The sequence below is a fragment of the Apiospora aurea genome (assembly GCF_038362705.1).
Source record: "Apiospora aurea strain CBS 24483 chromosome Unknown utg000005l_segment0_segment0, whole genome shotgun sequence".
Classification (NCBI taxonomy): domain Eukaryota; kingdom Fungi; phylum Ascomycota; class Sordariomycetes; order Amphisphaeriales; family Apiosporaceae; genus Apiospora; species Apiospora aurea.
Genome location: NW_027117392.1, coordinates 2,758,036 through 2,774,272, shown reverse-complemented (window position 1 = coordinate 2,774,272; position 16,237 = coordinate 2,758,036). Strand labels below are relative to the sequence as shown.

General features: G+C 53.4%; 6 protein-coding genes across 6 annotated transcripts; 2 read left to right on the top strand and 4 right to left on the bottom strand.

The window, feature by feature from the left end:
- Nucleotides 1–1,503: 1,503 nt before the first annotated feature.
- Nucleotides 1,504–3,441, bottom strand: PG986_007411 (uncharacterized protein; the record flags this gene model as incomplete). The annotated part of the gene is made up of 1 exon (XM_066843633.1): nt 1,504–3,441. The coding sequence occupies one exon, from the start codon at nt 3,439–3,441 to the stop codon at nt 1,504–1,506; it is 1,938 nt and encodes a 645-aa protein (XP_066699745.1).
- Nucleotides 3,442–8,341: 4,900 nt separating this feature from the next.
- PG986_007410 (uncharacterized protein) lies at nt 8,342–8,746 on the bottom strand (the record flags this gene model as incomplete). The annotated part of the gene is made up of 1 exon (XM_066843632.1): nt 8,342–8,746. One exon carries the CDS (start codon nt 8,744–8,746, stop codon nt 8,342–8,344), a length of 405 nt encoding a protein of 134 aa, XP_066699744.1.
- Nucleotides 8,747–9,659: 913 nt separating this feature from the next.
- PG986_007409 (enolase-phosphatase e1) lies at nt 9,660–11,196 on the top strand (the record flags this gene model as incomplete). Its single annotated transcript, XM_066843631.1, has 3 exons — nt 9,660–9,702; nt 9,841–9,881; nt 10,258–11,196. 3 exons carry the CDS (start codon nt 9,660–9,662, stop codon nt 11,194–11,196), a joined length of 1,023 nt encoding a protein of 340 aa, XP_066699743.1.
- A 1,911-nt stretch (nt 11,197–13,107) lies between these two features.
- PG986_007408 (uncharacterized protein) lies at nt 13,108–13,986 on the bottom strand (the record flags this gene model as incomplete). The annotated part of the gene is made up of 1 exon (XM_066843630.1): nt 13,108–13,986. One exon carries the CDS (start codon nt 13,984–13,986, stop codon nt 13,108–13,110), a length of 879 nt encoding a protein of 292 aa, XP_066699742.1.
- A 551-nt stretch (nt 13,987–14,537) lies between these two features.
- Nucleotides 14,538–15,292, top strand: PG986_007407 (60S ribosomal protein uL23; the record flags this gene model as incomplete). The annotated part of the gene is made up of 4 exons (XM_066843629.1): nt 14,538–14,553; nt 14,723–14,772; nt 14,860–15,149; nt 15,205–15,292. The coding sequence occupies 4 exons, from the start codon at nt 14,538–14,540 to the stop codon at nt 15,290–15,292; spliced, it is 444 nt and encodes a 147-aa protein (XP_066699741.1).
- Nucleotides 15,293–15,756: 464 nt separating this feature from the next.
- On the bottom strand, nt 15,757–16,164 carry PG986_007406 (uncharacterized protein; the record flags this gene model as incomplete). The annotated part of the gene is made up of 2 exons (XM_066843628.1): nt 15,757–15,923; nt 16,059–16,164. The coding sequence occupies 2 exons, from the start codon at nt 16,162–16,164 to the stop codon at nt 15,757–15,759; spliced, it is 273 nt and encodes a 90-aa protein (XP_066699740.1).
- Between the last annotated feature and the right edge of the window lie 73 nt (nt 16,165–16,237).

The following is a 16,237-nucleotide window of genomic DNA, read 5'->3' as shown; positions in this document are numbered from 1 at the left end:
GGACAAGGGGCCCAACGTCCAGGGGAAGAAATGGGATCTTGTGTACAAGGAGTGTATATGGAATGTTTGATGAGAAGAAGAGTGTCACCAGTGACGTCGCAACGGGGTAGAGACGCAGGCGTTCTTGTTGTGACAAGAGGGCGAAGGTCAAGATGCTTGGGAATTGAACTGGCGATGAAAGCACATCGTCAGGTATTCGGGGCTCTGCTGGAATAAAAAGAACCGAACTTGAATCTGATATCTTGGCTGCCTGGAGAGTTGCTAGAAGAGATGACCAAACAGCCACCCGAAGCTCACCTCGGTGTCGCGGTGGGAGATCTTGTGATCGGAATGCCTGACTGGAAAGGGCCTGGTTTCACTTTTCGCGAAGGGACATGGAGAGGAGACGGCTTTCCAGTTGGACTGGTAGACAGACGTCTTGTCTACATGTACTTGACAACTCCGCGAGGAGAAGATGCGTTGATAGCTGAGCCACCCAGTCCCCAGAACTTGCATGATGTGTGATCTCGGTCTGTAATATATAAATATCGTGCACATTGCCACACCACATATCTGCCGTATCAACGAGCGAACACTTCTCCTCCTAGTCTGGCCCATGTCATCCTCGTCTCATAGAATTTACTTACTACTACCTAGGATTGCTATTCAGTTTGAAGTTACGTTCTCAAATTCCATATATATATAACAAAGGCTCCCAGCTACGGAAGATCTCATATATGCCATGTAGGCGAAAGAGCCATCATCAAAACATATCGCAATTAAAATCACTAGCATATCCCTTCTACATTACATGAGCTGCAAGGGTCGGTCCAGAAATGTGATTTGCTTTCATCTCCCACCAATGAATCGCCATTCGGCCGCGCAGCAGACGACCTCACCCCATCAAGCAGGACTCAAATCTCATGCGAACCCGAACTGCCGGCGAAGCAGCTATGCCTACACGGATGGAATAGTGACTGACAAGGCTGGCCTAGGCAATTCTTTGACCCAGGGGCCACAGAGGGGGAGAGTGGTAGACAGTCAGTGACAGGAGGTGAGTAGGGGGCTACGGCATATCAACGGGCCAACACAGCAGCGGCTCGGTCAAGTATATCAAGGTTGGCTGGCTTGAGTGGGTAACTTCTGGTATTCTTCGAATGATCTGTGGAGAATATGTAATACGCAGAGAGCGAGTTGAGGCTAGATCAATCCACCGGGAACGCAGGGCCGCCTTTTCCGAAATCCAAATATAGTAAACCACGAGGGGCTCCCAAGTCCAGCTGAGGCCGAACTCTGAAAACCACCCGGGGCAAGAAAGGGTCTTTTTTCCCATCCACCATTTCCATCCCATCGTCCATCCAACCTTTCGCTTTCCAAACTTCTAAAACTAGAACCGAATAAGGAAAAAAAACAAAAACAAAACAACACTGCTGAAATGAAAGGCGGCAGACCCCTGGCAGACCCGTTCTTCTGTGGAAAGATGTGCTTCAACTACAAGAGACACACAATGTAAGGCGAGTTCATTTAATGAACACCCTGACAGTGGCCAACCCACTCAATATCACCGAAATCATGGCGCTTCTCCCGGCGCCAGTTCCATGTATCTCGGCCTTTGTTCCACGGGCAATCACGCGGCATTGCTGCGTGATCCCGGTTTAGTTTGTGATTATTATGATTGGCGTGTTCCCAAACGCTCGAACCAATCCCATGAAGATTGCTGTTAAATCCAAATCCAATTTGTCGTGACTTCGTCAGGGTGGCCAAGGGGGCCGACCGCTTCTCTGGGGGGCCCGCGTTGATAGCCCGGCGGCGTTCCCCAAGTGCGGCCCACTTGTCCATCCCCGACCGTTTCGGAGGCGGCGAGTAGTGGTGAGCAAGATCCTCGGACGGCTTCGGCGGTGCCGGCTCGTGGAAGAAGAACCCGTCCGCAACCAAATCCCCGTCGATATCGCTGAAGGTATCATCCACAGGCGAAGCCTCTGGCTCCTCGTCACCAGACACCTGCGCGTGGGCGCATACCTGATCCTGCTGAGATGGAGCAGCGTCCTCCTTACTCTCCTGGCTCCAGCTCCTAGCATTGAGTTCCTTGAGCGCTTGGAGTTGGCGCTCGCGCTCTTGCTCATCCTCCTCGATATCCTCATCCCACATATCGCTCCAGCTCTTCGACACCACATCCTTCTGGCGACCGAAGACCATAGACATCGCATTGAGGTTTGCCTTGGGCTTACCCATGGCGATCGGCAAGGACCCAGCCATTGGTGAGACCTTGGCGTTGGGGCGCGTCGGCATGTTCAGGGGGCGACTAATGGACAGCGAGTTCATGGACGCACCAAGGTTGGATGTGAGAACCGAAGCAATAGAAGAGGTCTGAACCGACGACATCCAATCCCCGGTGTTTTCCGACTTGGGGAACAGATCCTCGCTGTAGCTCTCTGTATCGGGAATGGCGCTGAGTTGGCGCATGGATTGGCCGTGCAGAGCCTTGGCCCAAGGGAACGACCCCTGATCCAATTGGGGGCTTTGGATCGAAGGAGTACGCAAGGGCTCGCGGTTCGCAGAGGCAACGCTGCGCTCACCGTTGCAGAATTCGTCGTCTTCCTCTTCGGTAGTGGTGAAACTAACAACACGTCGAAGAGCATTCTTAGCCCCGACCAGGGAGCGCTTCGAAGGATCCAGACTCATGCACTGCACGATGACTTCGTAAGTGTCCTGAGACATGGTGGGGAAGACATCGAACAGAGACTGCTTGTCTCGGGAGAAGTCCAAGAACAACGGATCGGCCTCGGTCGGGGTGGTGAACGGGTTGCGTGAGAAGAGAATGTTCAGCAAGCAAATGCCAATGGCCCAGATGTCGGCCTGGGCAGGCGAGTAACCTGCACCTGCCGAATCGTATTGCTCAGGGGCCATGTATCTGTCGCTTCCTACAGTCGATTCGTAAGACCACTTCTCCGTGGTTGCCAAGCCGAAGTCACCGAGCTTCAGGGATCCGGACTCGGTGAGAAAGATGTTCTCGGGCTTGATGTCTCGGTGGTAGATACCCTTGGAGTGCATGTAGTCAACCGATTCGACGAGTTCCAGCATGAACTGACGGACATGCTCTGTCTCCAGGGGTCCGCATCCCGACCGGATCGCCTCGTAAAGATCGCCGCGGGAGCAGAATTCGAGAACCATGTAGACATGAGCGTCAGTTTCAAACGAGTCGCTCATGCTGACAATGTTGGGATGCGAGCCCAAGCGCCGGTGGCAGAAAAGCTCTTCCGAGTTGTCGTCAATGGCGAAGTCGACCCCGGCATCGTAGGCGGCGGACCTCTTGGTGAGACACTTGATGGCTACCGTCTGGTAGGTCTGGAGATCCCGGGCCATGAAAACCATACCGAAAGACCCATGATTGAGAGGGGAGATTGTTTGATATCTCCCACCGAGTACAACGCCATTCTGAAACTTGGTTCGCAAGCATTCCATGACGTCGTCTCGGTAGAGAGACGGGTGATTTGAGAAGTGAGGGGTGTGGAAGAGAGAACCACGGGTAATGGTACAAGGTTTGCAAGAGCCGTTCTCCTGCCTGGCCGTCTAGTAGATGCTAAAGGGGTGTCCGCGTAGCAGTGTACAGACCCAATCTAATGGTGGTGAACACGGGAATGCCGGAGACCGAGTGATGCTTCGAGTTGGCGAGAAAAGCGGGAGAAGAGCGAGTAAGTCGGAATGTACAGACGAATAAGTTGGAGATGATGAAGAAAGCAGGTATAAAACTCCGTATCGTTCACTAGTCAGATGCTCATCGAGGGGTATTTTGATTTGGTTGGCTGGACAAATGGAAAACAAGGCAATTGTTCATGAAAAGATGGACCGGCGGTCCTGAAAGAATGGAAGGAAATAGTCGTTATGAGGACATGGAGGTTAGAGTAAAGAAAACCCGAAAGAGTGACAGTTGATTTGGGTTGGTGTGGTGTTGTCTTGGTGTTGACGAAGACCAGGAGCGTTTGCGTTGCTGAACAACACTGAAGGGGCAGCAGCGGTATAGTCGAGTCGGTAACAAGTAATCAAATACAACGGTCTGAAAAGACAGATGTAAGTCTACTTCTATAGCCGCATTCGAAGTATCTGGAAGGTGTCGCTGGCAGGCAGTGTTGTTGAGAGAAGTGGTCGGCGTATTGGTGGTTGGTGGAGGATACGATGGACGGTTGGTTGAGGTGGTCGAACGACCAAGCCAAGACGACTGACTGGTCTACCGGTTCGGGAGATCAAAGCAGGTAGGTGTGATGCCAAGTCGTTCAGGAGAGGACTCGACGATATCGACAAGGCAGGGGCTTGACTCGAGATGTTATATTGCAGACCAGTGTGACTCCGTGGACCGATAGAGGGCCGAGATGTTGGGAAGTAGAGTCACGGGCTGGGTGGTCCTGGCTTTAATTGCGGATCCAGCTGGCAGCGAAGTAGGCAGGCAGGGCGGGTGTGACGTGGAAGGCAGGTACACACTAGCAGCTTCCAAGGCCGGACAGATGTCGAGTTGGCAGTGATGGCGAATCGTGAGATGCGGAGCGGGTGGAGGAGGAAGAGCAGGAGGAAGGCGGGAGTCGAGTGATTATAGGCTGTCTCGACCTAAACAAAGAGAGGTCTCGTGCTACAGCGAGGCAACGCTTTAGCGGGCGATCGGACTTCAAAGACGGGGTGGCCGCTTGAATGGGAGAGGGCAGTTGATTAATTAGGTAGGAACGGATAGGGAGGCAATATCCCTTTCCCTCTTTGTTCAACGGTTTATTGGACTACAGGCACAAAATCAGGTTCGTGCTGATTTGCACAGAGAGAGAAAGGAATAGTGAGCGACGGGGACGAAGAGATAAAGTAGAAGGTAACGATGAAGTCGATCACGAAGAGGCGGTAGGAGATGGAGGGACGACAGACATAGGAAGGCAGGTAGAGAGAGGATGGGATCGGGCAGGACAGGACAGGACAGGGCGAGACAGGACAAGACAGGACAGAACAAGGACAAGACAGGATAGGATAGAACGACAATGACCAAAAGGGAGAGATGGACGAGAACGGGCGCTGGTGTGTGTGGAGAGAGGGATAGTCGGTCATTCACGCCTGCAGGGTGGGACGACAATGGAGCGATGGATGGAAGTGGATGGGCAATCGAGAGGGAAGAAGCTGGGGTGGAGTGGACGGAGTCCCAGTAGATTGACTAGGGGTCTTCGACTCGTGGTGCGTGGGCATGGGCATGGCACGGCAGAGACGACAGGCAGTCAGCCAGTGAGTGGCCAGTCAGCGAGCCAGCCAGAGGGAGCGCGGCAGAGCAGCAGCAGCGAAAGCGCCCGTGTTGATGTTGTGTAGTGCCTAGTCGGGTCTAGACTTGGAACGGGGACAGTCTGACGTACTGTAGGGATAACTGGGAAACCACCCAGATGACGACAATTGGGCATAATGTTTTAATGCCACAATGCTACCGTGTCCGATAATGCAGTACCTCCCAGGTTCGTCTGTACGGCCGCCCGTTGCAGGCGCTGCGCCGTCCACCCGAGGTACCCCGATAGCCACGTTCCCTGGCAGCGTGATAAGGGACGCCTTGGCCCGACTCAGTTCACAGTGTCATTCTGGCCGAGGATTGCGAATACGCTACTTGGCTTGGTCAGCTTGGTCAACAAAAGACAAGGGTCCGTGAGCCGCTGCTAAAGTACGAGCAGATGGAAGCTTGTCGAAGCTGGCCAGCAATAGACGACAATGGAGGGCGACATGGTTGGTCATCTCCCAGCACTGCCGTGGCAGGAATGCGAGCTAGTCTGCACCGTGGACGATGGCCTGCCTGGCCAGAGACTGTTCCCTGCCATCTGCGCTACACTGCCCGGTACCTCGGCCTGGGGTAGACGACGGTAGCCTTTGGGCACGAAAAGTCCAGTTCAACCACAAGGAGCAACGTGGCCTGCAGGTACTGCGCCGGTCGACCAGCAGGTAACGCTCAATCCCAGGCGAGTATCTCAACCGCCTGCGTATTGAATGAACAAAGCCTTTCTCTGACCCCCCCCCTTTATTAATAAAGACAGTTTTCAAACACGTTGTTGAACGCGGACCCCAACTGCTGAAAGTCAAGTCCAGCATCTGGGGTTGGTCGGCCATTGCTCTCCCATCTCCCATTGATCTCTCCCTCCCGCACATCATCAACGTGCCCATACTACACGCGTGTACTGTATTCATGTCATCGAGGATTCCAGCTGCTTCTGTTTCACCTGGAAGGCCAGCAGTCTCTATTGGCCAGCCTGGCGTATGCACTCCTTTAGGCCTGCATATGGGCGACCAACGGCAGGCCTCTCTCAGGCCTCTTGGACACTTGCATCTTGACTGGCGACCGTTGACCGCCCATGTGGTTAATTTTAAGGGCATTTTATTAGGCATCGGGCGCCTCGAGGCACTGGAAAGGTCAGAGTCTGTCATCGTCGTTCGGGTTCGGACTGCCTTGGCGAAGCGAACGACGACTGATGATGAGAAGCTTGGGTGCTTCGGATGACACTGGAAGGTTCAACGGCTAGCCGTGTCCAAAGAGGACCCCGGCCCCGTTGCGTTGGACCGCGACACAACTAAAGAAAGAAAGCCTTTCGTGATGTTGAGTACTAATTAAGCACTGATTTATTAGTCAGTCACGTACATTACGCCGAATGCTCGAAATGTCTTCACACTAGCGAAGACATTTGATCGATATTTTTCAGCTGCAGTACAGTCGGCGCAACGAACGGACTGCCAACATCTACCTACCACAGTATCCTGCTACGGTGCGCTGTCGATAAGGGAGATCTGCAGACGTAATTCGTCTGGGGCGGCGCCTCTGCCGGCAAAAACCCCGGCTTAATCGGTGGGCGCACTGCTCTTGAGTGGCCAGAAAGAGTGGTAGAGTAGTGTAGGTGCCTCTGCTGCCGCCGTCTTCGTCATCGCAGTGACGCTTGACGACAACAAAAGCTTCCCATATTTTGTGACGAAGCTATTATGACCCGGGCCGATCGCTTTCAACCAGCTCTATTACGAAGCTGTCAAGATCCTGATGCAATGAATGCTCTACCTGCTCGATGAAATCACTTTTGGTGGAGAGGGATGAAATGAGTGCTGCTGCTTTGTACGTGGAACTCCGTGAGAGGTTCTGGACCCCCGAGCCGTTCCTCCCCAAGCCTGCGACAGGCTGTCGTGTGACCCCAGAAATGGTAACGCTGGGAGTATCATCCGATGGTTCGTGATATGCGCCGGTACCTGAGTGGCAAACGCGGCCCCCTCCCTCCTCAAGCCCACCGGGGCTGTACAATTGGGCTAGACTGCCCATCCGAATATCAACACGACCATGGTTCGGGCAGATTGAACTCTTGTCTTGTGCAATGAGCTGTACGAGCTGGCTACGCGTTCAATGCCTTGTCGTTTCAGATGGATTTTCCCCCAGTTTCATCGGTCCAGATTAGCTCACGGGAATGGCTTCCTGACAACGTGACAGCCCAAAGGATGATCTACGAGACGGTCCTCTGTCCCCCTCCTCTCCCTCGCTGGACTGTCTGTCTGGCCTGTTCTCAACGAGAGATCTTCCCCAATTCGAGGGGTTCTGAGGGGTTCTGCGGGCATTGAACCCCACCGCTTAGACCTGCCAGCGTCATGCGTCGGGACTTCGGTCGACGATGCCAGTCCTGCTTGAAACAGATTGTTGTTATTTTCAATGTTTGGGGAGAACAGACATAAACATCTGTTCAGCGGTGAGCGCCGCTCTTCCTTGTCCTGGCATCTTGGTGTCTGACAATATAGAGCCGTCGTGGCCCAGCGACGAATCAGCTTGTCGAGAGTGGTGTCTCATTTTGGTGATACACCACACCGCATCCTTCCAAACACCCTCGCTTGATGCGCGTCGGTTGTTGGGGTAGCAATGGAATAAACATAATAAACACAATAATAAGAATGCTACCGACTGCCTACAGCTACTACTAAAATAAGAAGAGGGCCAGCTCTTGATTGTGTTTGGATGTTGACAGCCCAGCCCTTCTCCTGCATATCTAGCTGCATGGCCGCCCGGGCTAATGCACCAGGACAGACAAATCTCTGAGGTTCCTGCGACCATCCCCTATCGGAATCCAGATTTGGGCTGTCCAGGTGGCCCTGCTGCACTTCCGGATTGGGCGTTTGCGTTTGGTACAAAGTGATAAGTGAGGCTTTCTTTTCTCTGGCTACTGCTCTGGCCTGCCATTGTATTTGGGACATGGTCGCATGAGACAAGATATTTCAACAATTGTATGGCCGGGCTGGGGGCTGGTCCTGCAGGTCTGCTGCCCAGGTGGATTGGATTCCGGAATAGAAACAAGACTTCGGGCGCGCGCTTTTGCCTCTTGCTCTCCATATCATGGCGTCAAGCTGGCAAGCCGGAGCGAGTCAAGTCACCAGGTTCTCCAAGTCTCCCCAAGCTCCAGCGCTCCAGCTGCTGAAGACTCACTGCTGCAGCATCTCCAGCCAATGCTAGTGGGGTCTCTCGGAGGGGCTGTACTTCAGGTTGATCCTCCGCAAGCTTCGAGGCTTTGGCACTGACGGTAGATGGCTGAAGTCTCTGTTTTTCCATGCCCACCGGGCATTTCCTTTCGTCGGCGCCAGAGGGCACATGAAATGAGGACGCAATCTGAAAGGCGATGGCGATGGAGTGAAGGCTGGAGAAGTAGTAATTGCGATGGGTCCCTGAACTGGAGCCCAGCCTCTTGCCGACATGATGCATTGCATGGCGACGGAGGACGGAGGACGGAGGGCCCCACGTTGGGACCATGCCAGATACAGTCTGGTGGTAGTTTGCGTTTCCGTAGATTGCCAGTAGGTATTTTCCGTGAGGAGTAGCAGCAACTGGTCGATTGATGTGAGACTCGAGAGAGGCCCAACAAGCAAGCAGCAAGGTCGAGGTGAGCGCGGAAAGACGTTACCTGCCTACGCCTACCGCCAACCAGCTACCAGCTACCAGCTACCAGCTACCAGCTACATACAGTAAGTTAGGTACTGAGCGAGTGTGAGAGAGAGAGTGTGTGTGTGACAGGTTACCGCTGTAGCCGGGGCCGCCAGGGTATCAGGACAGCAGAGCAGCAGAGCAGCACTGAGCACTGACAGAGCAGCAGGGCTAACGCTAACGCTAACTGACGTCCTGCAGGCTGGCTTGGCCCTCCTACGCTCCTACCAGTCCTACCCAATCCCTCGCTGACTGTCTATCAAGATCCGGTTATCGAATTATCGGACGGAGGACCCTCCACCCTTTGCCGAATCGAGACACCTCAGCATCTTGACCGCCCTTCCAAACACACCACACCTTGCCCAGCACGGAGATTTCGATATCATCGTCAAGACACATCCGGCGTCAACAACCGTTGCATTCGCATCCCTCCAGGCTTTGCAGAGTTTTCGACAAGTGTGCTCGTCCGGCCAGCAAATCAGATCTTGGTTGTTATTGAGCCAATCTTGCCGACTTGGCCCGTATATCGCTCTGCGCCCCCAGTCGCCATATCCATATCTGCTGTCGACGGGAGGTCTAGTATAGGGCTCGAGAGGTATACCCGCCCCCGACTATTTGCTGGATCCGGACCCGGCATTCTCTCTTGGAGAGCTTCGATTTGCAGGACCCCAAGAGATCCCAAATCCAGAAAACCACACGACTCCCCTCCAGCCCCACGGGAGCCCACCGCTGGATCGCAAACATGGCCGCTTCTACCGCTGTGCAAGTCGTGCTCCTAGATATCGGTAAGGGCCAATCTACATATGACGCCTGGCGACTTTCCTTGCTTCATTATCAGCTGTTACCCACCGTTGATCGTCGTGCGCCATGCGGCGCCGCATTAGCCTGTGGACAAGTTGGCTAACACACCTGCTCGTTATCAGAGGGCACAGTATGCCCAATATCCTTTGTGAAGGATGTCCTGGTAAGATAGCCCAAGCATCATCTCGAAGATGCATCCCTGTTCCATACCTACCTGCTCCTCCGGACAGCCTTTTTGGACCCCAGCGGAGATTTCCCTGTAGCATTCCAGAAGACGGTGTCAGCTGTTGCAGATAGACAAGTGCATTCTTTACAGCACATGGTGTGGACCTCCCCCGAAGATGTCGTGCTTCACCACGTTTGTTATCATGCTCTACTTCCGGGAACTCCCTATCCACGGTACACAAACCTGCCAGTTGCGAGCCTAAAGTCTTAGGCCACCAGAGTACGGGGTCTGGGCCTGCAGTGGCAAACCGTTGGAGTCGTGCTACTCCGATCCGGCATGAGGTAATTGGTCAATTACTAACAGTCTACTTCAGTTTCCCCATGCCCTGAAGGCCTTGCCGGAGACGGTAAAGGAGCAGTGGGACAAGCCAGAGTTCAAGGTCTACCGCGATGAATTCCCCGCAGAGTTCTTGGGATCCCAGGATGCATTCCAGGCTCATGTTGTCGATCTCGTCGCCCGTGATGTCAAGGTCTCCTACCTGAAAAACCTCCAGGGGTATCTCTGGGAGGAGGGCTACCGATCTGGCCAGATCAAGGCTCTTTTATTCTCAGACGTGGCCCCAATGCTGGCTCGATGGCACGGTCAGGGTATCAAGCTCATGATCTATTCGTCAGGGTCTGTGGCGGCGCAGAAGCTCCTCTTCAAGTATACAAACGCTGAGCCTTCTGACCTGACGATGCTGATATCGGATTGGTTTGATACGGTAAATGCAGGTCTGAAGACCGAGTCGGGGAGCTACGAAAAGATAGCAAGCAACTACCCAGATGTTCTGCCCTCTCAGTTCCTCTTCCTGAGCGACAATGTCGCCGAGGTCGACGCTGCCATCGCGGCCGGCATGCAGAGTAAGGTGATATTCAGACCAGGCAATGCAGAACTGGCGAGTGACGTTCGCGAACGCCTTCAAGTACTTGAGAGCTTTGATGAGCTACAAGCGGACCTCAACACGAAGAAACTCGAGGCTCTAGGCAAGAGAGACAGATCAGAGACCGAAGAAGTCGAACGGGAGGCCGTCGACGAGAAAGAGGCCGCTGCCAACCCTTCAAACTCCGACAAGACAAAAGAAGAGGCAGTTGCGGCTGAGGATGGTCACAGAGACAAGAAGCTGAAGCCCCTGGACAATGACAAGGCGGAGGAGCGACGACCAAGCGGCACTAACAGGACGGAAGACGAGCTTCCTGCTGCCCCCTCGGCCGGTACGGGAACTACCATCTCGGATCTACTCAACGAGGTAGAACAGTCCAACGGCAATTAGTCAGTTGGTGCAATCATAGACGAAGGACAGATGGCTGGCCCGATTTGCCATGGAAACCAACACCAGTCGCGTGTCATAAGACATTGACACTCTCGCTGCGTGCATCTCTGCAATTATCTCGTGCCCTTGCTGCGGGGTTCTATATGTGAACTAGCAGCAGTAGCTGTCTCGCATACAATATGATCATTTGCCAAATCATGAATGTCTGAGACAACATTTCAACTCCCCAAATATGGCTGTTTGGTGACAATGCACGTACATGCCATTAGCATCGGGAATAACCAACCATGCGGCATGTTCAGACTGGCATTCATTACTCGAAACAATCCGGGGGCTGCCTATCACAGTGAACGTCTTGCTGTCTTGACATGACTCGTCGAACCCCATAGTATCGACGTGATTCCCCTCTTAGGAACACACGGCAATTGCATTCCCAATAGTAGTAGATAGCAGCGCGCCATCGTCCGATGGGATTGCGGCATGGCGGCATGGTGGGCTTCGGGAAACCGTCTGGAGGCGAACCTTGCTGTCGGTAGCTGCCGGCGCCCGGACTCGATCGTAGAAACCACCGGGGATTCCTCGAGTCAGCTACGGGCTGTAGTAGGGAGCGTACAGCGTCGTCGTAGTAACTCGTGCCCGCATTGCCCAGCGCTGACCAGTCCATACTATGAAAGGCGTTAATGGAACCCCAGGCTGCGGATACCTCTTTCCATCGATCGATCTCTTTCTTCGACCCAAGTGGCAGTTCCAACCCCAGCCGGAAGCCTTCGACTCAGGCGTAACCTTATTTAGCAATACGGACACGCGACTTCTGATCCCATCCGGGGCCTGCCGTTTTGGTTGCTCATTCTTGTTGGCGAGGGTGACGTATGCCCTTCTGGATGGGTGACATGCTAGTATGTCCTATCACCAACTTCAGATGGCCCTGATCAAAAGAGCCATTTTGGCTTGACGACTGAGGCCCTAACCAGGAAGCATCTGGCGAGTGAACATATTCGGGAGTGCAAATTTAGTCTAGCATCATGCACACTCCAATATTGACTCTACCGACAGCCACTCAAGACTTCCGGGCGCAACTTAACCTCCTTGCTGCCTATCAACAAGCACATTGCCTACCATCGTTGCATCAAACTGAACTTGTACTCGTGCCGCGGGATTTCGTCAGCGATTGGACTCTTAGCTACAGTAGAGTAGGTATGGTATGGGCTGTCTACGGGGTGGGTGGTGGATGTTTGAACGTGTAGCGTCTCGACACCAACCACTATTATCTTGCTAGATTCACACCTATTTCTCGATGTTCGACGCGCGTCCGGACGAATGGGGGACATGATTTAGTATGCAGCGTTTTGCTTGCACCTATTCCGTACTCAACGACATTGATCATCCCTTGGACCCTTGCCGAGAAACCCACAATCGACTTGAATAGGCTAGTGTGGAGTATTGGGCTATCGCTACTGGATCACAGATTGGGGTGATCGTCAGGTCTCTCCAACAATCTCACTGGAGAGATAGCACCATTCAGAACCACCCTCGAAAGTCTATCAGGCGCCTAGCGCCAAACCTCCACTTGTCGTCGGTCGGCTGATCATGGCTGCGGGGTAGCTGAATGATTGGCGATCTCGGGGTGGTCCTTCGGTTCTTCTCGCACCAATACGATACGATGAAGATAGGGGAGGCATAATTCGGTATGCGGTATGGTATGCGCGTTTACCAGCAGCCCTCCATTTGTTGAGAAGGCCTCCAGATTGCCTATCCAGAGTGATACGAATCGTGGACCGGTCAAAAGGTCCCGTGATACGATGGATGCCATCGATGTTCCTATGATATGACGTGATATTCCACCCCATCTAATCATGGCATAGCTCCAGTGTCCCGCTTGTCGTGGATATGTGCTGTACGTAACGCTGCATATCAGCCAGGAGGTACACAAAGCACAATTGCAAAATTGTTCCTTGAGCCACCCGACCGAATCTCCTTCTTGGCGAAGGACGCGCCATGACCGGCAGAAGTGTTCTTTCTTGTCCAGAGGTAATAGACAAGCTTCTGGGTTATCTTGGATCTGGTTTGAACATAACCCAGCGAGTTCATGATAGCCTCCAGTGTTGGCTCATCCGTGTAACGCGAGTTGGTGACACAAGGTGCTGGCAGCACCAGGAACAGGCTGGGTAGAAACTCGTCCAGCTTCTCATCCGTACCCGCTACGGGCTTTCTCAAAAACTCCAACGTCCGTAAGAGCATGCTGCCGCGCCCGGCAGCGTCTGGGACGAAGTTCAAGACCAAGGACAGACTGATGATATCAAACCGTTCCGAGTGATCCCGCGGAAGTGGGCGTTCCATAAAGTCTTGTTGTAGGATGCCTTCTCCTTGGCTGTTCAGGTCGATCCTCTCCATGGAAAACAGACCACTGCTGGAGCATTCGTTGGTGGTACTGAGAGCTCCAACCTCCAGCATACGGAAGGGACCATCGGCTGCTGCCTTCAAAGCTGCGCAGGCCGGCTTCAGCCATTCCATCAGAACCTTGGAACTATCACCTCCACGATCGGTCCGTTGTCCCTGCAAGCTCGCCTGCTGATACTTCTCAATCCCACCCAGAGCCCTGATCTCGGCGTTGATCTTGGCTACTTCGGCCACATTTCTCTTTGCAACTGCCTGGGCCTTGCGCTTCTCCAGGACATGTATAGAGTTTATCAGCGTCTTCGTGGCCTTGCGCGAAATTGACTTAGGCTTTTGTAGAACCGGAGGACGACCATGCGCCAGGTTTCGACTGGCTCTCTTCTTCTTCAACGCCATGGAGATGATCACGTATCACCACGCGTCAAGCGATGCATCTCCCTACTAGACACAACTGGGCAGCAGGTGGAAAGAAAGGATAAAGGAGCCACAACGGTCACGGCATAGAGAGGCTTCAGCCACTGTCGCTGAGTGAACTGAAATTTGAGAGGCTTCCAATGATGGACGACTTTGGCACGCCCTCAAGACTTGGGTTGGGAGAACCACTGCGGTATACAGAAAGCCGTACCCATTTTACACTGTAAGTAATTATGCCTTGGCGGGAGGGCCCATTGTCGCCTTATCTTATCAGTTCCAGATCCCCGTCTGTCGGGCATGGGCCGGATTTCGCATCAACTTTCCTTCCGAAACAAGCTCCCCTTCTCCCACGCACACACACACGCACTCGCCCACCCCTGTCAACCCTAGAGTTAGCTGCTGCCCGCCCACTTGCGAAATTGTCTATCGGTGGAAATTTCGAGCCAACTTTTTGCAGCCTTGATCAATATTCCTCTCGACAGGCAACATTTCGACAACCGACGACCAACGCCCAAACGCCAAACGACGATACAATGGCCCCCCAAAAAGGTACTTGAAACACTGCGCGCTGGATATTTCCATCCATCGTAATTCTGCGGGAATGGATTTCGACCAAGTCAGCTGCTTCTGAGCAGACCCGACGGACATCGCATCCAAGCTGCAGCAGATTTTGCGAGTTCTGATTTCAGGGCGATTGCTGATGCATGTTCTCTTACAGCCGGTAACAAGAAGGCCAATGCCGCCGCCAAGGCTGTGCTGAAGGGCACCGTACGTATTCCCACCCCTCTGCCATCGAACGAAGCCCACCGATGTCGAATTTGCGATCCAAGTACCATGTATTGACACGAACCACAGAACTCCACCAAGCAGCGCAAGGTCAGACTCTCGACGACCTTCCACCGCCCCAAGACCTTGATCTTGAGCCGCTCGCCCAAGTACCTGCGCAAGGCCATCCCCTCCGAGCCCCGCCTCGATGAGCACAAGATCATCATCAACCCGCTCAACACCGAGTCTGCCATGAAGAAGATCGAGGAGAACAACACCCTCGTCTTCATCTGCGACGTCAAGGCCAACAAGGCCCAGATCAAGGGTGCCCTGAAGAAGCTCTACGACATTGACTGCGCCAAGATCAACACTCTCGTCCGGTGAGTTTACCCCGTTCGCACACCGATCTGTGCGCTTCGTTGCTGACTGATACAGCCCCGATGGCTCCAAGAAGGCTTACTGCCGCCTGACTGCCGATGTCGATGCTCTCGACATTGCTGCCACCAAGCTTGCGCTTGTTTAAGAACGTCACGTTGGGGTATGAAAAGGTCGATTGGTTTCCGAGGCACTGGTTTACACGTTACTGGCGGACAGCCATGGGAATGAATGAATCTTCAGCATTAAGAATGGCGTTCTGCCTAGGGTCAGGCACTATGAGGGTCAATGGAAAAAATGAAATTTACATCCCACCCTTGGGGCCCAGACAGACACTTGAGTCTTGTTCTTCTTCGTGACTTGTCTTAGTAGTTGAGTTGGATGCCACTAATCGAGGTCTCTACTCAGTGGGCGACTAGAGAGACCCTCTAGAAGGACTAGAGCTCCGAGAGTAGTGTAGTGTAATGTACAGGTTATACAGTTTGTATGAAGCATTTCTTGCCCTTCGCCATAATTCGGCCGCATGTTCATTTTTTCTAAGGAACCCCCCTTTCATAACTTCCGAGACCTCGGTAACAATCGTAAAATGGACAGAATCCTATTGTGCGGCCTTTAACCCTGACGCAAGCCTTGCAAATGCTTCATCGTCAACGCGCTGGTGTCCAGGAACCTGTCGGCACAGTTTGCCATGCAGCCCTCCTCGGTCTTGTCCAGCTTGCCCTGCTTGATGTTGCTGGTAATGCATTTCTTGAAGCACATGTCGGTGAGGGAGTGTACGGCTGCAGTCGCACAAGAAGTCAAAAGGTCAGTAAGAGGGCTCCTGGTCATTCACTTTCGGCTCCAATGTGGATGGGCATCGGTCTGCTTATAACAAACAGGTTGCAGGGTAACTGGGGGAAGGGATTGCCACGCACTTGATTGCACGCGCGCCTTCTGGCTCTCGTTGTTGAGGAACAGGCGGAGCTCGGCCTTGTCCTTGTCATTCAACTTCTCGAGATCGTGGTCGTTGAGGGCGTCCATCTTTGCCGGTGTCGGAATGCGAATTCGGGGAAATTGACAGAAAACGAGAGGTTCGGCGATGGGGACTGAATGT